This window comes from Schistocerca gregaria, chromosome X (genome assembly GCF_023897955.1).
Source record: "Schistocerca gregaria isolate iqSchGreg1 chromosome X, iqSchGreg1.2, whole genome shotgun sequence".
NCBI classification, from domain to species: domain Eukaryota; kingdom Metazoa; phylum Arthropoda; class Insecta; order Orthoptera; family Acrididae; genus Schistocerca; species Schistocerca gregaria.
The window spans coordinates 439,266,071-439,286,614 of record NC_064931.1 but is presented as its reverse complement, the minus strand read 5'-3'; the positions used below and the strand labels follow the sequence as shown (position 1 = coordinate 439,286,614).

Below are 20,544 nucleotides of genomic sequence, written 5' to 3'. Positions count from 1 at the left end.
TTACTCTATACCATTCAACAAAAAACTGTCTACACAAGTTATTTCCTTTCGATTTACATCTACATCTATACTCTGCGAAGCACTGTGAAGTGCGTGGTAGAAGGTACATTCCACTGTACCAGTTATTAGGGATTTTCCCGTTTCATTCATGTATGGAGTACTGGAAAAATGATTGTTTAAATAGCTCTCTGCGTGCCGAAGTTAGTCTGATCTTATCCTTAAGATCCTTATGGGACCGATATATAGGAGGTTGTAATATTTCCTAGAGTCATCATTTAAAGCCGGTTCTTAAACCTTTGCCAGTCGACTTTTTCGGGACAGTTTCCGCCTACCTTCAAGAGACCGTCAGTTCAGCTGTTTCAAAATCACAGTGACATTCTCCCGCGGAGCAAATAAACCTGTGACCATTCGTGCTGCCCTTCTCTGTATACGCTCAATACCTTCTGCTAGTCCTGTTTGGTACTGGTCCCACACGCTTGAGTAATTTTCTACAATGGGTCACACGAGTAATTTGTAAGCAATCTCCTTTGTAGATTGACTGCTTTTCCCCAGTATTCTGCCAATAAATCGAACTCTTCTACCTGCTTTACTCACGATTGAGCCTATGTGATCTTTCCACTCCAAGTTCCTACTACATGTTACACCCAGGTATTTGTATGAGTTTACATATTCCAGCTCTGAAACATTAACATTATATTAATAGTATTCTATGTTTCTTTTTCGATTTTTGAAGAGCGCAGTTTCACATTTTTGAGCACTTAATGCAACTTGCCAATCATTGTACCTCTTTGAAATCTTATCAAAGTCTGACTCCATATTTGCACAACTTCGTTCAGACTGTACTTCGCTGAAGATAACTGCAGCATCTGCGAAAAGTATGAGGTCACTCTTCATATTGTCCGCAAGATCATTAATGTAAAACATGAACAGCAACACTCTTCGCTCTCTATGACTCTCCATCTTACATAAAATGATGCGTCCTCCCTACTATGAAGTCTTCAATTCAGTCACACATTACGTCTGATACCCTATATATTATCGTACCTTTTATAATAAGGGCAAGTGTGGTCTCACAAAAACAAAACCTGTTCCCTTAAATAACCTGCTGTGTGTTATGGACAGACGAAGCAATCAAATTGCAACGCCACCAATTTCTGTGTGGTAGATTCGTACAGCACTACAGTTTTAACTAAGTAATACTTTCTGTCTCCCCAAATCATTGCTGTTGATGTGATTTTCCGCTAAATGATGCAAACCTGCATAGGTATACACAGCGGCAGCACATCAAAATACATTCTCGACGACAAAGAGAAACTGGCTACTAACGGCGTAAAGCAGTGATAGGCTATTAGAAAATCTCTGACTCGAATAATTCTGAAAATGGTTGCCTGTTATTTAAGTTGCTGCGTTTCTGTCTCAAGAACTACGCGGTAAATACTCAGTCAAACAAGAACGCACAAAGAAGCGAGGACACGACGTCGTATTTTCGGTAGTCTCGATTAGACCTGACTTCTGCTCCTCTGTTCTAGTTTACTGTCATAAACAACTCAACTCAGAGCCTTCGCCCTGTATGAGCAGAAGTCTGAATGCCTGGAACAGCAAACAATGTGTCTTACTTCCTGGGCTTACAGCACCTCTGGCGCTGCGATTGCTTTAATTCCTTTTTACCCACACGACGTCGGCGAAGCGGAAGAGAAAGTTCCAGGAACTCGGTGGCCGGCGGGTATATCCAAACAGCGGCAAGCTGTTTACCGAAAATCGTGAGCGCGTTCGATATGCAATACACTGTTTCGCGTCGTGAGGGAGAAAATCCCATCATATCGCCTCAAAACTTGTTTGCAGCTATATTTACATATAACACTCGATCCGTCCACAGAACTTGCCCCGTTTTTACGCCATACCCTACACACAAACAATAAAAATGTACTTAAAGGGCATATACCGAGCAAGGTAGTACTACCGTTAAGACCCTGGACTCTCGTTCGGGAGGAGAGAGAGGCTCAGGTACCTCGGCCATTTCCATTTTCGTTGTTCCCAACTTTGTGTCATCAAACAATAATATCCCTGCCCTAACTATTATTAACGATGTGTTTAAACATGCGTTTAGTTTCGTACGCATCAAACAGGTTTGCTGCATTCATTCAAAACGACCGACCTGGTCGTTAGTGTAAGAACTCTTACAGAGAAAAAATAGACATAACTACGGATATTTTTAAATCTGCGGCGAATTTTTAGCATCATGTCATAGAACAAAAAACAACTCGACGATTTTCAATGGAAATTGTAAGAGAAAACTATATTTTGTCAAGATTTTAGTAATAACAGTTTTGGTATGCAGCACATAAACGCTACATGGCCTTGTAGTCGGATATGAAAATACAATCCAGGGACGATAAACAGTAAAGAATATACTTCTCAGGATGAGTGTCCTACAGTAGCAAGCTGTGCTTGAAATTTGAAGTCTCCATTTTATTTTAGAACACAGGCACGGAGATTAAAAATGCCATTTCAGAGCAATACAACTCTAAACACTAGTTTGTTATTTCTCATTTTACGTAGCGTTAGCATTTCTCTCTTCTTAACTATCGTGGTACAACAAAAGACTGTACCAGCACTTTTCATAATCTCTGTCAGTGCTAGAATTACAGTGGATATCTCACCTAAATTCTAAACTTTGCAGTATTTATGAAATAATATGAGAGAAAAACATTAAGCCTCTGTCAAGTCAGAAAAAAGAAACAGTTTCAGAAGAGCACGTGGAAAGTTAGATTCTGTACATGCTGTTAGAAGAAGGTGTTCTTCATAATTTACCCTAAATGAAAAGTTTAACCATTTCTGATTGATTAAAATGAGGTTGAAGGGAAATAAAAGTTTATAGTTTAAAATTAAATTTCATAATGGAAATTAACTACTGCTTTGCCTGCAAAAGAGATACAAGCACATAACATAGAGAGAAAAGTAAGTGTAATAACAAAAAACCTTATATACTTGTACATTGTTAAATGTTGTGGCATCTTCTAATGATTACGCAAACCTGTCATCTTGCCTAGCTTTCATTCTGGCTTTCGTTGCTACTGTCAGTGTGTTTTCCATTCCCACCTTCCGTCTACCTTCTCACAATAGGTGTCGGCAGCTTCCACTCCCAATCGCATCAGGATACTCTGCTCGTTTCAACCTACTTCTTCTGTTTCGTAGTCTTGCCGATTCTAGGCAGGTGTGAAGAATATTTATCCATTAATAGTTCAAGTAATTCTTCTCGTAGCATTTAACTATTGTTATTTCCCTCCCTGGAAGACAGTATTCTTGTGCGATTCGTTTCTGACTTCACTCACATATTTGGTGCTCTGGTGCTCCAATTTCTCCCACATTCACGTAAAGCTTTGCCTTTTATCTGTGTTCCGTGGAGATAAGGTAGGAGATGAAAATGAAGAAAGATAAAGTGGAGTTTAGCGTCCAGTCCACGACGAGGTCATTGAAGACGGATCAAATCTGTGATAGGACAAGTAAGGGGAAGGAAGTCATTCATGTCCTATACAACTAAATCATCCTAGCATCAATTAATGGACAGACCTAAATTGGAGTTGCTGGATAAGAACTTTAAACCCTCTCCTGTCGACCTGAGTTCAGTGCCTCCATCATGGTTTCACCTCGCTCTGTAATGTAAAAATAGACCATGTCATAAAATGAAGTCTTTCATTTGTTCTATCGGACCCATGCATGACACACTTTGCCTTGTTTGTGCAGCTGGCAGAAGTTGATTCACTCTTCTTCCCTTGTTTGGTATTTTCCATGTGTGATGCTATTAAAGTGTGAAAAGTTTCTCGGTTTTAGCTCTAGACGATGCTGACCTCCGAATGACGCACTCCTTAACCAGTAAGGTGATACAAAAACACAACGCGTTTTAGCAAGGAGACCTGACGTCATCGAAAAACGTTCTGTATACCTCTATGGGCCTCAGAAACACTAGTTTTTGCGCCCTACGCAGAGGTTTTTTTTCCTTTTTATCTAACTTGTGCGCCCAGGTGATAGCTCCAAGACCGGCGTAGCAAAAAACTATACCATTTTGATACGTTGTCACACAGTTTATCAGTATATGGAAATTGTTTACACCAATATCCTTAATTTCGTTCGTGACCTTTGTTGCCCTCTGGAAAATTTAGGCTATTTGATCGAGATAATTTTGTTTTCCATCCAGCAAGGCGCCTAGATATCTTCGCATTTCTTTCTTCGTGGTCGTATCTCATCTCACTCTCAGCATGACTCCGTATTTTTGACAGCTTTCATTTAAGTAAGACTGTCATGGGAGCAGTTACTTATATATAGTCTGTTGTTGAGGGAACTTAGTTACATCGACACCGGTGGCCATTAAAACTGCAACGCCATGAAGGCGGCATGGAACAAACTTCAACTTGATATGCCTGGGTGGTTAATGTTTCAGCACAACATCACAAAATAGGTTGGAGTAATCACTACACTGTGTATGCAGGGGGTTTAACTATTCCTATTTCAGGCTTCTAAGGGTTATAGAGGAACCTTAGTAGACAAAATCTGCATAAGGAATCAGATCCGAAAATTTACCGTTTGGATATGTCTGAAGATCGAGTTACTTTCGTATCTCATATGCGCAGCATCATGTGCAAGAAAAAAATATGAAGTTGGTTTCTCACTCTGAAATCGAGTTTAATGTTTCTTGTTCGTGGGAAGATAGTCTTATGCCTTATGCAGGAGGGAGAAATGTTACCACGACGTTCAGAATTCGACAACGGCAGTACTGTCGTCCATCGAGATTACGGGTTTTCGCCGGTAATTTGGACAGCAACCATTACATATCCTATGTGTTAATGGCAATACTGTAACACTGAACTCTCTGTGGCGATATCTGTCAACAAGATAAAGTTTCTCTAGTTTTCTCACTGAAAACATCTGGTCATGGGCTTCCGAGAGACAGGGATACCAGCACTTAACACACACTTCGATTGATGAAGTCTAGCATTGAGTTGATGTAGTAAGGAATGACGTACCCTTATCCTAGTTCAATACGACACGGTGCACAGTCGGCTTGGCGCCAATGTTGTTGCTAGAGGTGGCAGCTCTGATTACTAAACTCCGCATCCTGTACACCTACAAACTCACTCGCATATCCTCTCTACTATTCCGTATACTCGTAAGTACAACATTAAATTTCGTTTTTGGCCAGCCTTCCTGGTGCTGCAGCATTAATGGCCACTAGTCTAGGACCATATCAATACTACCCTCTAAGTTCGTAATGAAGTCTATTACTGTCAGGATTAAGAGGACGTACGCATAAGTTGCCATCGCTTTTATAGAAGTTACATGCTTCAATCTTACCAGCAGGGAGCAAAGTTTTCGCAAGTACTTCTGTAGAACTTTCTCATCGTTATCTCTTGGAACTACCATCGTTTTTCCAGCGCGGACGAGACCATGTGAACTTAATTTTCTCCAGCACTGTTTTGCTCTGGACGCACACCAACTATATTCTCTAAATTGTTCTTTACTAAGTTTTTCCCACTGCTGTTTTTATTTTCTCTTCTTAATAATTGTTTACTCATCTGTCCATAATTATAAAAGTATCAAACTTCTCCGTTCGCTACAACGCTCCTGATAGAAGTTTCTGTTCATCCGCGTTTCTACTTTCAAGATATTTACCGCTTTACTCCTACAAATTTCATTGTTATTGGTGCTGCCATCGTTTGAACATCCTGTACTGAGCTCACCAATGCAAAAACTCAACTGTATCAATGGGCTCTGTCATTTTGTAGCTCGATACTAAGAAGAACAATGAGGCCCACATCTACAACACTAGAGGGACATATGACTTTTATTACCCATTGTTAAAGCTGACAAAAAGAAGTTCAATATTTGGCAACAAAAATCTTTGATCATTTGCCTAATAACATAAAATGTCTGACAGGTAGAAACGCAAATTTTAAATGGAACCTAAAATCATTTCTCTTGGACATCTCCTACTATCCCATGGGTGCATTTCTAATTGAAGCCTGGTAGCCTGCAAAAACTGGTAGATACTTAAAAGAAATGTTTTTAAGTGTAGCTGCATGAATGGGATTTAAAAATGTTGATGCTAATCGTATATCCAGGCAGCAGTGGTAACACCCGTTCCCATCAGATCACCGAAGTTAGGCGCTGTCGAGCTGGGCTAACACTTGGATGGGGGACCATCTAGTCTGCCCAGTGCTATATGCAAGCGGGATACTTGGGATGCAAGCTGAGACGCTACCTGATTGAGTAGTAGCGACTGCGGTCTCGTAAATCGACACACGACCCGGAGAGCGGTGTGCTGACCACGTGCCGTTGGGTCTTCATGGCCTGTTCCGGGGCAGTTAAGTGTCACATATACATATCCCATAAACTCACTTGTTTCTCATAATTTCGAAAAAATGACCTATGGAACACGTAACTAACTAACTGACTAACTACCTAACTGTGGCACGTGAAACGCTGACTGTCTGCACGACTCGGCTGCGATCAAATTCTCTGATACCGCGCGTCATGTTCATTCGGGGCTCGAATGCACATATACAGTGAGCACATGTTCTGACAAAATGACAGCACCTCACACGCCATACTATTCTGCTTTCCATGTCGGCTTAAGCGCTCTCTCTGTCAGTCTCCCCCCCATTCGACGCCCAAATCTCTCTCCCTCTCCCTCCCTCCCCCTCTCTTTCTCTCTCTCTCTCTCTCTCTCTCTCTCTCTCTAACACCCAACAGCCAACAGCTACAGCCAAGCTAACTGTTCATGAATGTACTTTAAACAGTCACCATTGTAATTATTAAATAACTATTTTTCTAACATTAAATTTTAGCTTACTTTCAGAATGCTAACCGTTAAAGCTACTGGCACTTTGGCTAACTATTACTAGTTCTTGCCATGGCGCAGCCTAATGTAGCAGAAGTCTGAACGGGATCTTTTTCTGTATGCTTTCTAAGTAGTATATTTCTTTTTTTTTTCAGAATAACTTTGTTGACGCTCCAATACATATTCCCAGTAATATGTCTGCTGGTGACGTATACTATGATTGTGTACATGGTGTGGAATCGAGCCCAGCCTGGTGAGGAATACCACCTAAGGGAAGTACGCGCGCTGAACGCCCGAAGGAAGGTAAGGAACCACTTTAGACAGCTCAAACACCTTTTTGCTCATACCTACTGCGACTCTCCTTCATATTTAGTTATACAGGGTGGTTCATTGATCGTGACATATGGATCACAAATTTAGACGAACAGTTGGTAACAGATAGGTTTTTTATATTAAAATACACAACGTAGGTACCGAGCGAGGTGGCACAGTGGTTAGACACTGGACTCGCATTCGGGAGGACGACGGTTCAATCCCGCGTCCGGCCATCCTGATTTAGGTTTTCCGTGATTTCCCTAAATCACTCCAGGCAAATGCCGGGATGGCCGCCTTCCTTCCCTAATCCGATGAGACCGATGACCACGCTGTCTGGTCTCCTTCTTCCAACCAACCAACCACAACGTAGGTACATTTGAACATTTTATTTCGGTTGTTCCAATGTGATACATGTACCTTTGTGAACTTATCATTTCTGATAACGCATGTTGTTACAGCGTGATTACCTGTAAATACCACATTAATGCAATAAATGCTCCTTCAGCCTCAATGCATTTGGCAATCGTGTAACGACATTCCTCTCAACAGCAAGTAGTTCGCCTTCCGTAATGTTCGCACATGCATTGACAATGCGGTGACGCATGTTGTCAGGCATTGTCGGTGGGTCACGATAGCAAATATCCTTCAACTTTCCCCACAGAAAGAAATCCGGGGACGTCAGATCCGGTGAACGTGCGGGCCATGATATGGTGCTTCGACGACGAACCCACCTGTCATGAAAAATGCTATTCAATGCCGCTTCAACCGCACGCGAGCTATGTGCCGGACATCCATCACGTTGGGTACATCGCCATTCTGTCATGCAGTGAAACATGTTGTAGTAATATCCGTAAAACATTAAGTAGAAAATCAGCATACATTGCACCATTTAGATTGCCATCGATAAAATGGAAGCCAATTATCCTTCCTCCCATAATGCCGCACCATACATTAAATCGCCAAGGTCGCTGAAGTTCCACTTGTCGCAGCCATCGTGGATTTTCCATTACCCAGTAGTGCATATTATGCCTGTTTACGTTAATCCTGTTGGTGAATGATGCTTCGTTTCTAAACAGAACGCGTGCAAAAAATCTGTCATTATCCCGTAATTATCTTGTGCCCTATGGCAGAACTGTACACGACGTTCAAAGTCGTCGCCATGCAATTACTGCTGCATAGAAATATGCTACGGGTGCAATCGATGTTGATGTAGCGTTCTCAACACCGACGTTTTTGAGATTCCCGATTCTTGCGCAATTTGTCTGCTACTGATGTGCGGATCAGCCGCGACAGTAGTTAAAACACCTAGACCTACTTGGGCATCCTCATTTGTTGCAGGTCGTGGTTGACGTTTCACATGTGACTGAACACTTCCTGTTTCGTTAAATAACGTAACTATCCGGCGAACGGTCTGGCGGTATGGACACTTGGACGATGTCGTCCAGGATACCGAGCAGCATAGCAAACACCCGTTGGGCATTTCGATCACAATAGCCATACATCAACACGATATCGACCTTTTCCGCAATTGGTAAACGGTCCATTTTAACACGGGTAATATACCACGAAGCAAATACCGTCCGCACTGGCGGAATGTTACGTGATACCACGTACTTATACGTTGGCGACTATTAAAGCGCCATCTATCACAAAGTGAAAAAAGTGGTCCAACTAAAACATTCATATTTCTTTACGTACTGCACGAATATGTAATAAAAAATTGGGGTTCCTATTTTTAAAAAAACGCAGTTGATATCCGTTTGACCTATGGCAGCGCCTTCTAGCGGGCCAACCATAGCGCCATCTGGTTCAAATGGCTGTGAGCACTATGGAACGTAACTGCTGAGGTCATTAGTCCCCTAGAACTTAGAATTACTTAAACCTAACAAACATAAGGACATCACATACATCCATGCCCGAGGCAGGATTCGAACCTGCGACCGTAGCGGTCGCGCGGTTCCAGACTGTAGCGCCTAAAGCCCCTCGGCCACCCCGGCCGGCAGCGCCATCTGGTTTCCCCATTCAAGCTAGATGAGTTTCGTTCTTTGTAGATTTTTCGTTTGATGGTTATTTCTTGAGATATTTCGTCCGGTCACTATCAATGGACCACCCTGTATATGTCGCTATAGCACTTCCTCAATTAGTTTATTAATTACTAGAGGCCCAGTCCAGCTTCGCACGGGTGGCATTAAGTACCTACAGCCAGTTGACTTGGCTGGCGTAGCGTACTTTGCTTGCTGGCTACGGATAAAATTATTCAGAGAACAGCGTTAAGGAAGTGAATATCATTACTTTCATATAACTTACGCAATGTAAGCAGCACACGTCAGGAAACTTGTCTGGAGGCACGAATATTACGTGTTCCACATAGAACTGGCGTTCGAAGTGGTATCTCATAGCAATGATGGAAGCACGTCGTGGTGTAAGTAACATCTTTGCAACCAATGTAAATATTGTGTGCGAATTGTGAGTGTCGGTGGATGTGGGAGTGATTCAATACGTATCTCATACTGATGTGACACAAATAAAAGTGTGTTAGAGCACACTTCTTGTGAAGATTAGTACGCATTGCTATGCATTGTTGAGCATTACTGCCGCAGTTCTTTGTCGTAGACTCTTTACAGCAGACTTCTTCTCCGTGCCACGCAAAGAATGGTGTCCACACCTAGGTTTGATTCAAGACAAGCAGAAAAATGAAAGCTTAGTTGTCTCCTACGCTGCTGAAAGAACGTACTGGATGTAAACGAAGCTAGGTTGCTGAAGTAGTTTTTCGAAATAATTTTTCCTTGAAGCATAAACAATAAAACAGCACACATTTTAGATTCGTATGTTTTTTCACTATTCTCGTTTTCAAACGATTGAAGCTAATCCATTGGTTAAAAGTATTTGATTATTTCAAATTGTAAGTCTCACATCACATAATGAGGTGGTTACCTTTTCGTTATTGGCCATATTTATTAGAATACTTGAAAGTTGGATAACTCACTGCCCGTCGTTCAAAGGGTTTGCAGAGAATTAAGAGTGCGATTGCTAACGTGGGGGAAGCAGTAACCGGTTGCCTGAAATTGTCGTCATATTTTGAAATTCGTCGCTAAGTGGAGATTCGTTTACCCGTCTTCTCCATAATTTAAAGTGTCCAAATAAATAACAACTTTTGTCCTACGATGCGCAGTATAGTGTTCGCATCTACGTTTGAGTCAAGAAAAGTAGAAAGCTGAACGTTGAGTCATATGCTGCACTGCTGTGTACCTTCCTTTATGCAAACGAGGCAAAGCTGCATCCCATTCCGTGTTTTGCTTTATGCATTAGGAATAAAAATCTCAGGTTTTGGATTCGGATGTTAATTTCGCTATGCAGTTGTTCCGAAACAATTGCAACCAGTTGGATGTCAGTTAAGTGACATGCATGTCCCTAACCAGTTATCAATTCAGGAAATGGGGAGCTACGTAACGTGGAATCCCAGTTACATTTCGCTTCTAGCGAATCTCTACGTGAGTGACAGGTGAGTGCTAGGTTAACATGCAGAATGAGTAAAAGTGACCCCACTGATTTTGGATCCTACAGCTTTTCGGTTTGTACCCAGACGCTTAACCACTTTTTTGTTTTTGTCTATTGTTTTATTTTTTTTGTATTACATTCATAAGAAAATCCCATAATGTGTTAATAACGCTGAGATGAATTGTGTGTAGTTTGATGCAAACTTGCATCCGTCAACTCCATAAACCACGACATTATCCGTTTCGCTAGCACTTTTCTTCCAGCGGAACCTTCCCGGCAACCAAAGGGAGAGACGGGGACAAAGTGGGCAGGAATCTGGCCACCATGTACCGTTCCCTCCATCTGGAACCAAGGACAGGGTAGGGAACGCGGAGTAGTGGAGGTTCAGATATTATAAATGAGATTTTTTTTAACGTCACCACGTGTAACAGGAAGCCGACATCGCGAGGAGGAGGGAGCGTTATTTCGCACACTCCGTGGGACTATTGATGCATAGCTCCTTGGAGAAGAACATTCCAATGGACCAGACAATAATCGGTACTAAGAGTGGAAAATGCATGGATCAACTGCTCGTTGCTGAAAGACTCCAGGTCCGGACTGGGGTAAGAAGAACACTAAAGAACAATTAGAGAAAAATTGCAGTTTTCGGGAATGCGGACATCTGGACAATGTCGTTTATTAAGAAAATGCCAAAAATCAAAGGCATTTTCCTCGCCGTCAGGAAACAAGTAGTGAATTTCGTTTCCACAAAGCAACTTCACGGAGTTCGTCTTCGTTATGTGAAATATCCCGAGTCCGGAGAGAGGAGCAGCTGAGGAGGTATCTGATAAAGAGCTGTACCCGTAATAAGGGAGAACCGATACAGGTACTCAGGGTACCCTCCGCCACACACCGTCAGGTGGCTTGCGGAGTATGTATGTAGATGTAGATGTAGATAATGGCCATCATCAATGGCACCAAGAACCAGACACATACAGCACATCCGCACACGAGGCGATGACCGTCCGTCTCCAGAACACCACAGGTGATACACATTGGGGTGTCTGGAGCGTGAATCCTGTCAAGGTGTGACCGGCATACTTTCTTCCCATTGATCGTAAGGTATCATCGTGACTGGACTCCGGTGGCAAGATAAGGAGCTCACACTGGTCGCGAGATGGCACTCGAGTCGACGTGGGGTGCTTCCCCTCACCCACATCGGTGCACTGTTCTGCTGAAGAAAGCCATACATCCCCCTCCTTAACACCAAGCGAGTTTGCAGTAACGCATTGCGGACGTAGCTCAGTGCGAGAAGAAAAGGAGGAAGTAAAAGAAAGGCGGCGGGATATCTGAAAGATGGATAGCGGCCGAGAGAGACTGTAGAGCATGGGTCCGCAGCAACAGGCTGGTGAGGCTCGTTGGACAACGGCACCACAGCACCATCTGAGAGCTGACGAAAAGGGCTATCACTCCATCGGGGACGTGATACAAGCCTAAACCGTCCCTGCACAGCGGAAGGGAGAGGGTCTCGTACCGAATCTTGAACAGCACGTCGTGACAAACGTACGAACCCAATGCCGGTAGCATGAAGCGGGCCCTGGATGGCGGAATGCGGAATGTCTGTAGCATTGAGGAATAAGTGACGCCAAATATACACTACAGGCCATTAAAATTGCTACACCAAGAAGAAATGCAGATGAAAACGGGTATTCATTGGACAAATATATTATACTAGAACTGACCTGTGATTACATTTTCACGCAATTTGGGTGCATAGAGCCTGCGAAATCTGAACCCAGAACAACCACCTCTGACCGTAATAACGGCATTGATACGCCTGGGCATTGAGTCAAACAAAGCTTGGATGGCACGTACAGGTACAGCTGCCCATGGAGCTTCAACACGATACCAGAGTTCATCAAGAGTAGTGACTGGCGTATTGTGACGAGCCAGCTGCTCGGCCACCATTGACCAGGTGTTTTCAATGGTGAGAGATCTGGAGAATGTGCTGGCCAGGGCAGCAGTGGAATATTTTCTGTATCCAGAAAAGCCCGTACAGAACATGCAACATGCGGTCGTGCATTATCCTGCTGAAATGTAGGGTTTCGCAAGGATCGAATGAAGGGTAGAGCCACGGGTCGTAACAAATGGTTCAAATGGCTCTGAGCACTATTGACTTAACATCTATGGTCATCAGTCCTCTAGAACTTAGAACTACTTAAACCTAACTAACCGAAGGACAGCACACAACATCCAGTCATCACGAGGAAGAGAAAGGGTCGTAACACATCTGAAATGTAACGTCCACTGTTCAAAGTGCCGTCAATGCGAAGAAATGGTGACCGAGACGTGTAACCAATGGCACCCCATACCATCACGCCGGGTGATACGCCAGTATGGCGATGACGAATACACGTTTCCAATGTGCGTTCACCGCGATGTCGCCAAACACTGATGCGACCATCATGATGCTCTAAACAGATCCTGGATTCATCCGAAAAAATGAGATATTGCCATTTGTGCACCCAGGTTCGTCGTTGAGTACACCATCGCAGGCTCCCCTGCCTGTGATGCAGCGTCAAGGGTGACCGCAGCCATTGTCTCCGAGCTGATAGTCCATGGTGCTGCAAACATCGTCGAACTGTTCGTGCAGATGGTTGTTGACTTGCAAACGTCCCCATCTGTTGACTCAGGCTTCGCGACGTGGCTGCACGATCCGTTACAGCCATGCGGATAAGATGCCTGATACGAGGCCGTTGGGATCCAGCGCGGCGTCCCGTATTACCCTCCTGAACCCACCGATTCCATATTCTGCTAACAGTCATTGGATCTCGACTAACGCGAGCAGCAACGTCGCGATACGATAAACAGAAATCGCGATAGGCTGCCATCCGACCTTTATCAAAGTCGGAATCGTGATGGTACGCATTTCTCTTCCTTGCATGAGGCAACACAACAACGTTTCACCAGGCAACGCCAGTCAACTGCTGTTTGTATATGAGAAATCGGTTGTAAACTTTCCTCGTGTCAGCACGTTGTATGTGTCGCCACCGGCGCCAACCTTGTGTGAATCACATCATCTTATTCCTGTCGGTTAAATTTCGCTTGTGTAGCACATCTTCGTGGTGTAGCAATTTTAATGGCCAGTAGTGTACATTAACATATTCCGTCGCAGAAGAGCGAGGGCTCGTAAACGATGATCTTGGAGCCCAGCTCGTAATTGTGAACGTACGAGCCGGCAGTTGAGAGCAGTCGTGCGCAGCCGATCACCCGTGAAATCGAATCCTAAGCATCGGATAGTAGCAGCTACACGCACTGAAGCAGCGCTCTCCTCAGGAAGCCCCGCACCTATATCCATAGCGCTAGATTTGTGGACGTTACGGCCGGTACCAGAAGCTTCGCCGTAGGCTGTAACCCATGCCAAGGATTCCCTGGCCTCAGCACTGCTACGAAGAACGAAGAGGAGACGGCCCGCATAAACAGTGCAGCAAAAGACATGATCACACGGAGACATCCCAAAGAGGCGTTGCCGGAGGCCGCAGAGCAACGGTTCCATGTCGAAAGCATACAACACTGCATATAGCGGGCAGCCTTGACATACCAAACGATAGATCAAGATGGGAGGAGAGAGATGGCCATTGTAGAGTACACGGGACGTCGCTCCGGGAAATAGACGCATTATGACGTCGACGCTAGTATCAGGGTATCCCATGTTGCAGAGTAACCTTCCCAGGTAGCCATGATCGACTCGATCGAACGCCTGGCTGAAGTCAAGAGCGGCCAAAAGCCCAGCATACGACGAGCTTGAGCAAGAGTAATTGTGTCTCCATAATGACAGAGGACCCAAAAAAGTTTGACCAGGGAAACTACGTATTGGTCAACTGTTTAAGCCATGCACCCAACAGCCGAGCAAAGACTTCCGTGTCGCTTTTGAGCAACATTAAAGGGCGATAATCGCAAATCCGCGATGTACCCCGAGTCTTGTAAACGGGAATGACGAGAAACCGTCGGGGATTTTCACGATAGGCGATATAAGGTCTCGACGAATTTCCGTCCATACTGGTGCCAGCAGGGTACGAAATGTTCTGTAAAACTCGATAAAACTCTAGAGGGAGGCCGTCAGATCCGAGCGACTTGCTCATAGAACCCTCCTTGATAGCATTATGGACTTGGTCCTCCGAGACATCGGCTAGGGGATCCATCTTTACAATCACAGGAACTGAGTCAAAAAAGAGTTGAGAGACCGCTGCAGTGATGGCGGGGTGGTGACTTTGTGCAGAGTACAGCGTAGCATAATGTGTATGTAGGGCAGACCCTACAACACCTTGTGTATCTAAACGCCGTCCATCATCAGTCGTAAAAACATTAATCTTGGTCTCTGACGGTGTCGCTGTTCCACTATCACGTGGTACATAGACGGACGATCCAGTACGAACCCATAGTGTGTGCGCACCCTGACCTTCAAGGCGGCGTCGACAGAGGGCCATCAGCTGTGCCTTCGCAGGCTTCACCATCGCCTGACTCTCTGACGAATGTGGCATCAAAGTACATTCCCGGAGAAGTAGAAATTCTAGGTTCAACGCCCCATCGAAGCGACCTCCCTTTCGTAACCAACCAATGCCTTGCAGAGGGTAGGCTTTGTGCAGAGGTCCCACAGGACAAACTGATATGCATCGCGGCGTCGACGATAGGCTATCCATGTGGTATCGATGAACAACTGACAGTCTGTTGAAGTAAGACAAAGTGTGCTCAGTTTCAATGATCCCAAGCCACACGACACCTTTTGGCGGCAGAAACTGACGGCACAGGTGTAGGCGCCATAGTCAGAGAACACAACGAGCCAGACTGCAGCAATCTGCGTCCCGCCAACAATGCCGCGGGAGATATAAACACGATCGAGGAGACTGGATGAATGGCTAGTGAAATGGATAGACCCCAGACGATCTCCATGAACATGTTCCCAAGAGTCCAGAAGGCTGAAGCTCTGGAAAATCGCCGCTAGTGCCGGGCACGGAGAGTTGGTCTTTGTGCACCTGGGTGGAGTTGAAGTCGCTATAATCAGTGGGTCCTGCCGATCCAGGATGAGATGCGCGACTGCCTCTGAGAAGAAAGTGGAACGTTCGCGGTGGCAGCCTGAACCAGATGACGCATAGACGTTGATTATCCTGAAGCCACCAAACGCCAAAACCTCACCTTGGGCATCCAGGAGACAGGCAACTCCATCAACGAGGATACCGTCACGTAAGACCGCTCCATTAACAGTATGAGAAGCGTGGGAGAGATGTGTCGTAATGCCACGAAGAACGCAAAAGGTTGCAATATGAATCACCTGAAGGAGGGCAACGTCAACTTCCACAACACGTAGCATTTCATGGAGTAAAGCCAGTTTATGGCACATGTTAATGGTATTGGTGCTGACCATGGCTATGCGATAAGTTTGAAAAGCTGCCATCGCCAGCCAATGCAGGCAAGGAGGAAGTATGGGGAGCTCTCGACTGGGCCTCTATGGAAAGGCAGATCACTGACAGGAAGGGAGTCGCCCCTATCTAAGGGGTACCTTCCCCATGTATGCCTCCAGAACGTCCATCCTCTTCACCAAAGTCGTCCTCCCAGGAGACAGGCGTCTCATTGGTCCAATTCAGTGTAACCCTTTCAGAGGTGTGCCCACAGGTAGCGTCAGACGCAGAAAGGGGCGAACTGCATCAGACGCAGGAGGGGGACCTTGGTGACTGTAAATGGATTCCGGATATGTTGGCGAGAAGAGACATCGCGTTGTCCGATGCCAGAACGTCGGAGGACAGTGTACCATCAGTAGGAGGGCCATCATCTTATGCACACATCCGATGGAGGCAGTCATCAGAAGGCATATGATGCTGTCTCTTTCGTTTCCTCCGTGACCGTTGCTTCTCAACATGTCAGATGGCGGATGGTATTCGTCCGACATGTGGCCAGATGGCAGAAAAGCGGATGTCGTTACAGCCTCATGATCAACAACCATAAGGTCGGGACACACGTCTTGTTGCTGATGACAGCCATCGCCCGTTGGTACTTTCGCCAGCGGCCGTGTAAGAGAGACTCATCGAAATGAGTCAAAGGTGGTGCCAACTGATTTAAACTTGGCGTAGCAGGCGGCCCCGCAGCGGACACGTACGATAGAGGTAATACAGTGGTCACCTAAGGGAGAATGACATCTCCGATCGGCGTCTGAACCAATCTGTATCGGAGACATTCAAAACGGGCATGAGCTTCCTGGCCACAACCTGAAAAAATGAGCAGCTTCCATCGTACATGATGACAGTCATGCAGCCAGCAATAACTAAGTAAGAAGGGATGTGATTCCTCAGTTCAATTTTTATCTGATGGACACCACCTGAGAACACGATAGTTGTCAAAAGTCCTCTACATTTCAGCAACGTGACTGACGACATTGCTGTAAGTTTTAAAGGCAGCTACCACTAAGTCCTACGGAACCTCAAACAGGAGTTCGAACACCCTCAACGTTCAGACAACAAAACCAGCATGAACAACCACGATAGCTCCTATATGACCATTAGAGTGTCAGAACCTGAGATCGTTAGTACGGCACCGCACAACGCCGGCTCACAGCTCTTTATTCGCTACCTCGATATACACAGTCCTACTAGTAACTGAAAAATGAAGCCCGAGGAAATCTTGCGGTGGGTGATGCATTTCGTCCCATATAAACTGTTAGACTTCATATACTTTTGGTCTTGCATGATCCCAAGGATCTCACTACTGCCGAAGGCAGGCAGCGACCAGTAGATAATCACTCCAGATGCGAAGTGTGTTACACTTGGCGCTCCCCAAAGTAGCTGCTTGTGATATTCCTGGCTGTGGCCGCCTATCTTGCTAGAAGCTCGCCTTGATGCAGCTTGATACACGTGAAGTAGCATATGGTACAAAAGTGGAGTGAGGTACAAACAGGAGGTGGTATAGTATGTACCATTCCGTGGGAGAATTCGCCAGTTGTGCCGAATTTGCTTCTGATTTGTCGGCAAATTCGAGTCATGGGCGCCAAAACGTCTAACTTCGCTTATTAATTATTTATGTACTTACCAATGTATTTAACCCAGTTTTCAGTATGACAGTCTATCATGGTTACCCTACGAGTCCACCGTATTCGTTTATTAAATTTCACTAGTTTTGAGAAACACAAGAGTGCTTAGGACACCTTCGGGTAGCTTTGGCGCCTGGGAGACGAAGTACTTTCGGCTACACTAGTCAGACTGTCTCGGGCTTTCTGAAGGTCCGGTAACCCAACTATGTTTCGGACGTTTGGAAGACTGTTTCGGGCGTTCTTCAGAACCGGATGTGTATTCCTGTTTCGGAAGGACATGTCGTACTGTATATGGAAGTTGTCAGAAAAGTTACCGTACTATTGAAAAAGCTACGTCAAGTGTTGTAGAAGACAGTGTAAAAAGTGATTATTTAAAATATAAACAAACAGGATGCATTAATGAGAGGTGTCGCCTACCATCATTGTCAGTACTACAGATCTTGCCCTCTGTAGATATAGAGACTAACCTGGGCAAGTGGCATCCCATAAAACGCACAGTCATAGGTTCAAATTCGAGATGACAGCCTAGCAGCCTCCAACGAAGAAGATCCCACCACCGACGAGCTGTCTTCTGCGCTGCAGACACAACTTTAGAAGACGACAGGTTGGAGGAAAGAACGGTTAGGGACTCTTACTCAATCTCTACAGATCTCTCTAGCTTCCAGATCTAACGTCCAACACGACAACGTAATGTTGTATGCTCCTCTCGTCAAATTATGACGGCTGTACACTAGGTGGCAATGGCGTCATTTCCACAACAAAACTTTAATTCATCATAATTTAGACAATTTGTATGAAATTGTTATAAATTATATACAGAAACCTTCGTCGTAAATCAGTGCATCAATTAGTCAAAACCAGATCAAAGTTTCTGAGATTAGGCTGTACATGCAGACGAACGCGAGGAGGCGACTTCGGTCTAATGTATAGGTAGGTAGGTGGTAAGTTCCTATGGCACCAAACTGCTGAGGTTATCGGTCCCTAGGCTTACACACTACTTAATCCAACTTAAACTAACTTACAGTAAGGACGACACACATATACATGCCTAGGGAGGACTCGAACTTCCGACGGAGGGAGCCGCGCGAACTGTGGCAAAGCGTCTAATATACACAGGGTAATAATTACTGAACTGTATGAAGCGAAACTTAAATTAGTTACAAACTACGGCGTGCACGCACTTTATTCAGCATGTAAGCATCACTATAGTTATTCGGATTTAGGTTATGACTGTTCGATATGCCTGTCATCATTGGCGAGGATGTGACGCAGACGATAGCAAAATTCTGCATGATCAGCTGAAGTGTCGGAACATCAGTGGTGTCGATGACCGCCTGAATGGCTGTTTTCAGCTCATCAGTGGTTTAGGGGTTACTGCTGTACGCCTTGTCTTTAATATCGCCCCGAAAAAAGGAGTCGCATCTGTTCAGATCCAAAGAATATGGTGGCCAATCGAGGCCCTGCGTACGCCAGAGTCAGAATACGTTCTCCAAAGTGCTTCTCCAGGACATCACACACTCTGCTGCTTCAATGGCATCGAGTTCCCTCTTGCAGGAACCACGTCTTGTCGAAATCAGAGTCACTTTCGATAATGGGGATGAAATCATCTTCCAAAACCTTCCCATACCATTCGGTAGTCACCGTGTCATCAAGGAATAGCGCACCGATTATTTCGTGATTGGACATTGCACACTACACAGTCACCTGTTGAGGGTGGAGAGACTCTCGATCGCGAAAAGCGGAGTCTCAGTCCCCCAAATGGCCCAATTTTTCTTCTTGGCGACCCCATCCAGTTGAAAGTGGCTTCGTCTCTAAAACAGACTATACAATTCCTATCATGCCCCGCGGCCAACCCTGCAGTTTGAACGTCCTAACGCAAACCGTTCAGAAGTCATGACTATTTCTTTCGTATAGTTCAATAATTGCCACCCTGTACATAGAGAAGCAGAAATACATAAGTTGAATTCTAAAATTTTAAAATAATTTAATATATTTTACAGGAGTAATCAGTTTTTTTTCATATGCAATATAAAACCTAATGTATCAATGACTAATGATTGCACATTTCAACATTAAGCTACTCTAAAGTCCCATACAACTCGTTCTTCGCATGACATCTACACCGACGGGGAAAAAATCGTAAGACTAGAATATAATTAATGTAAAGTAATGAAATTTCGAGATCACAATTGTATAGATAACATATGTAAGTAACCTTGCATGAGCACAGGGTAATGTAAGAGTGAGATAAGCCACTGTAAACGTGAAATGCTGGTACATTAACAACCGGTGCAGCCTGCAGAATGTTCAATGCAAACATGCAAACGTGCATGTCTTGTGTTACACAAGTGCCGGATTTTAGTCTACGGGATGGGGTTCCATGCTTGTAGCACTTGGTCGGTCAGTACATCAACGGTTAATACTGTCTGTGGATGACACTGAAGTTGTCGTCCGATAATGTGCCATATGTATTCGATTGGAAACAGACCTGGTGGTCGAGGAGGCTAAAGCAACATGTCGACACACTGTAGAGTATGCTGAGTTACAACAGCGGTATGTGGGCGAGCGTTACAGTGTTGGAAAACTCCCCCTTGAATGATTTTCATGAATCGCAACACAATCCTTCGAAACACCAGGTTGATATATAGATTTGCAGTCAGGGTCCATGGATAACCACGAGAATGCCCCTGCTAACATTCGAAATTGCACACCAGATCATACCTCCAATTGTAGGTCCAGTATGTTTACCACACAGACGGGCTGGTCACAGGTCCTCAACTGGCCTCCTTCTAACCAGCACACGGCCATCACTGACACCGAGGCAGATCCAACTTTCATC

At 44.7% G+C, this 20,544-nt stretch overlaps 1 protein-coding gene across 1 annotated transcript in view; it reads left to right on the top strand.

Annotated features, from left to right (window-relative positions):
- LOC126298486 (serine/arginine repetitive matrix protein 1-like) overlaps positions 1-20,544 on the top strand; it is a 331,361-nt gene that overhangs the window by 34,752 nt on the left and 276,065 nt on the right. The window contains exon 2 of the mRNA XM_049989823.1: positions 6,991-7,138. Within this exon, the coding sequence (XP_049845780.1) occupies positions 6,991-7,138 (148 nt within the window). The remainder of the gene's footprint in view (positions 1-6,990; positions 7,139-20,544) is intronic.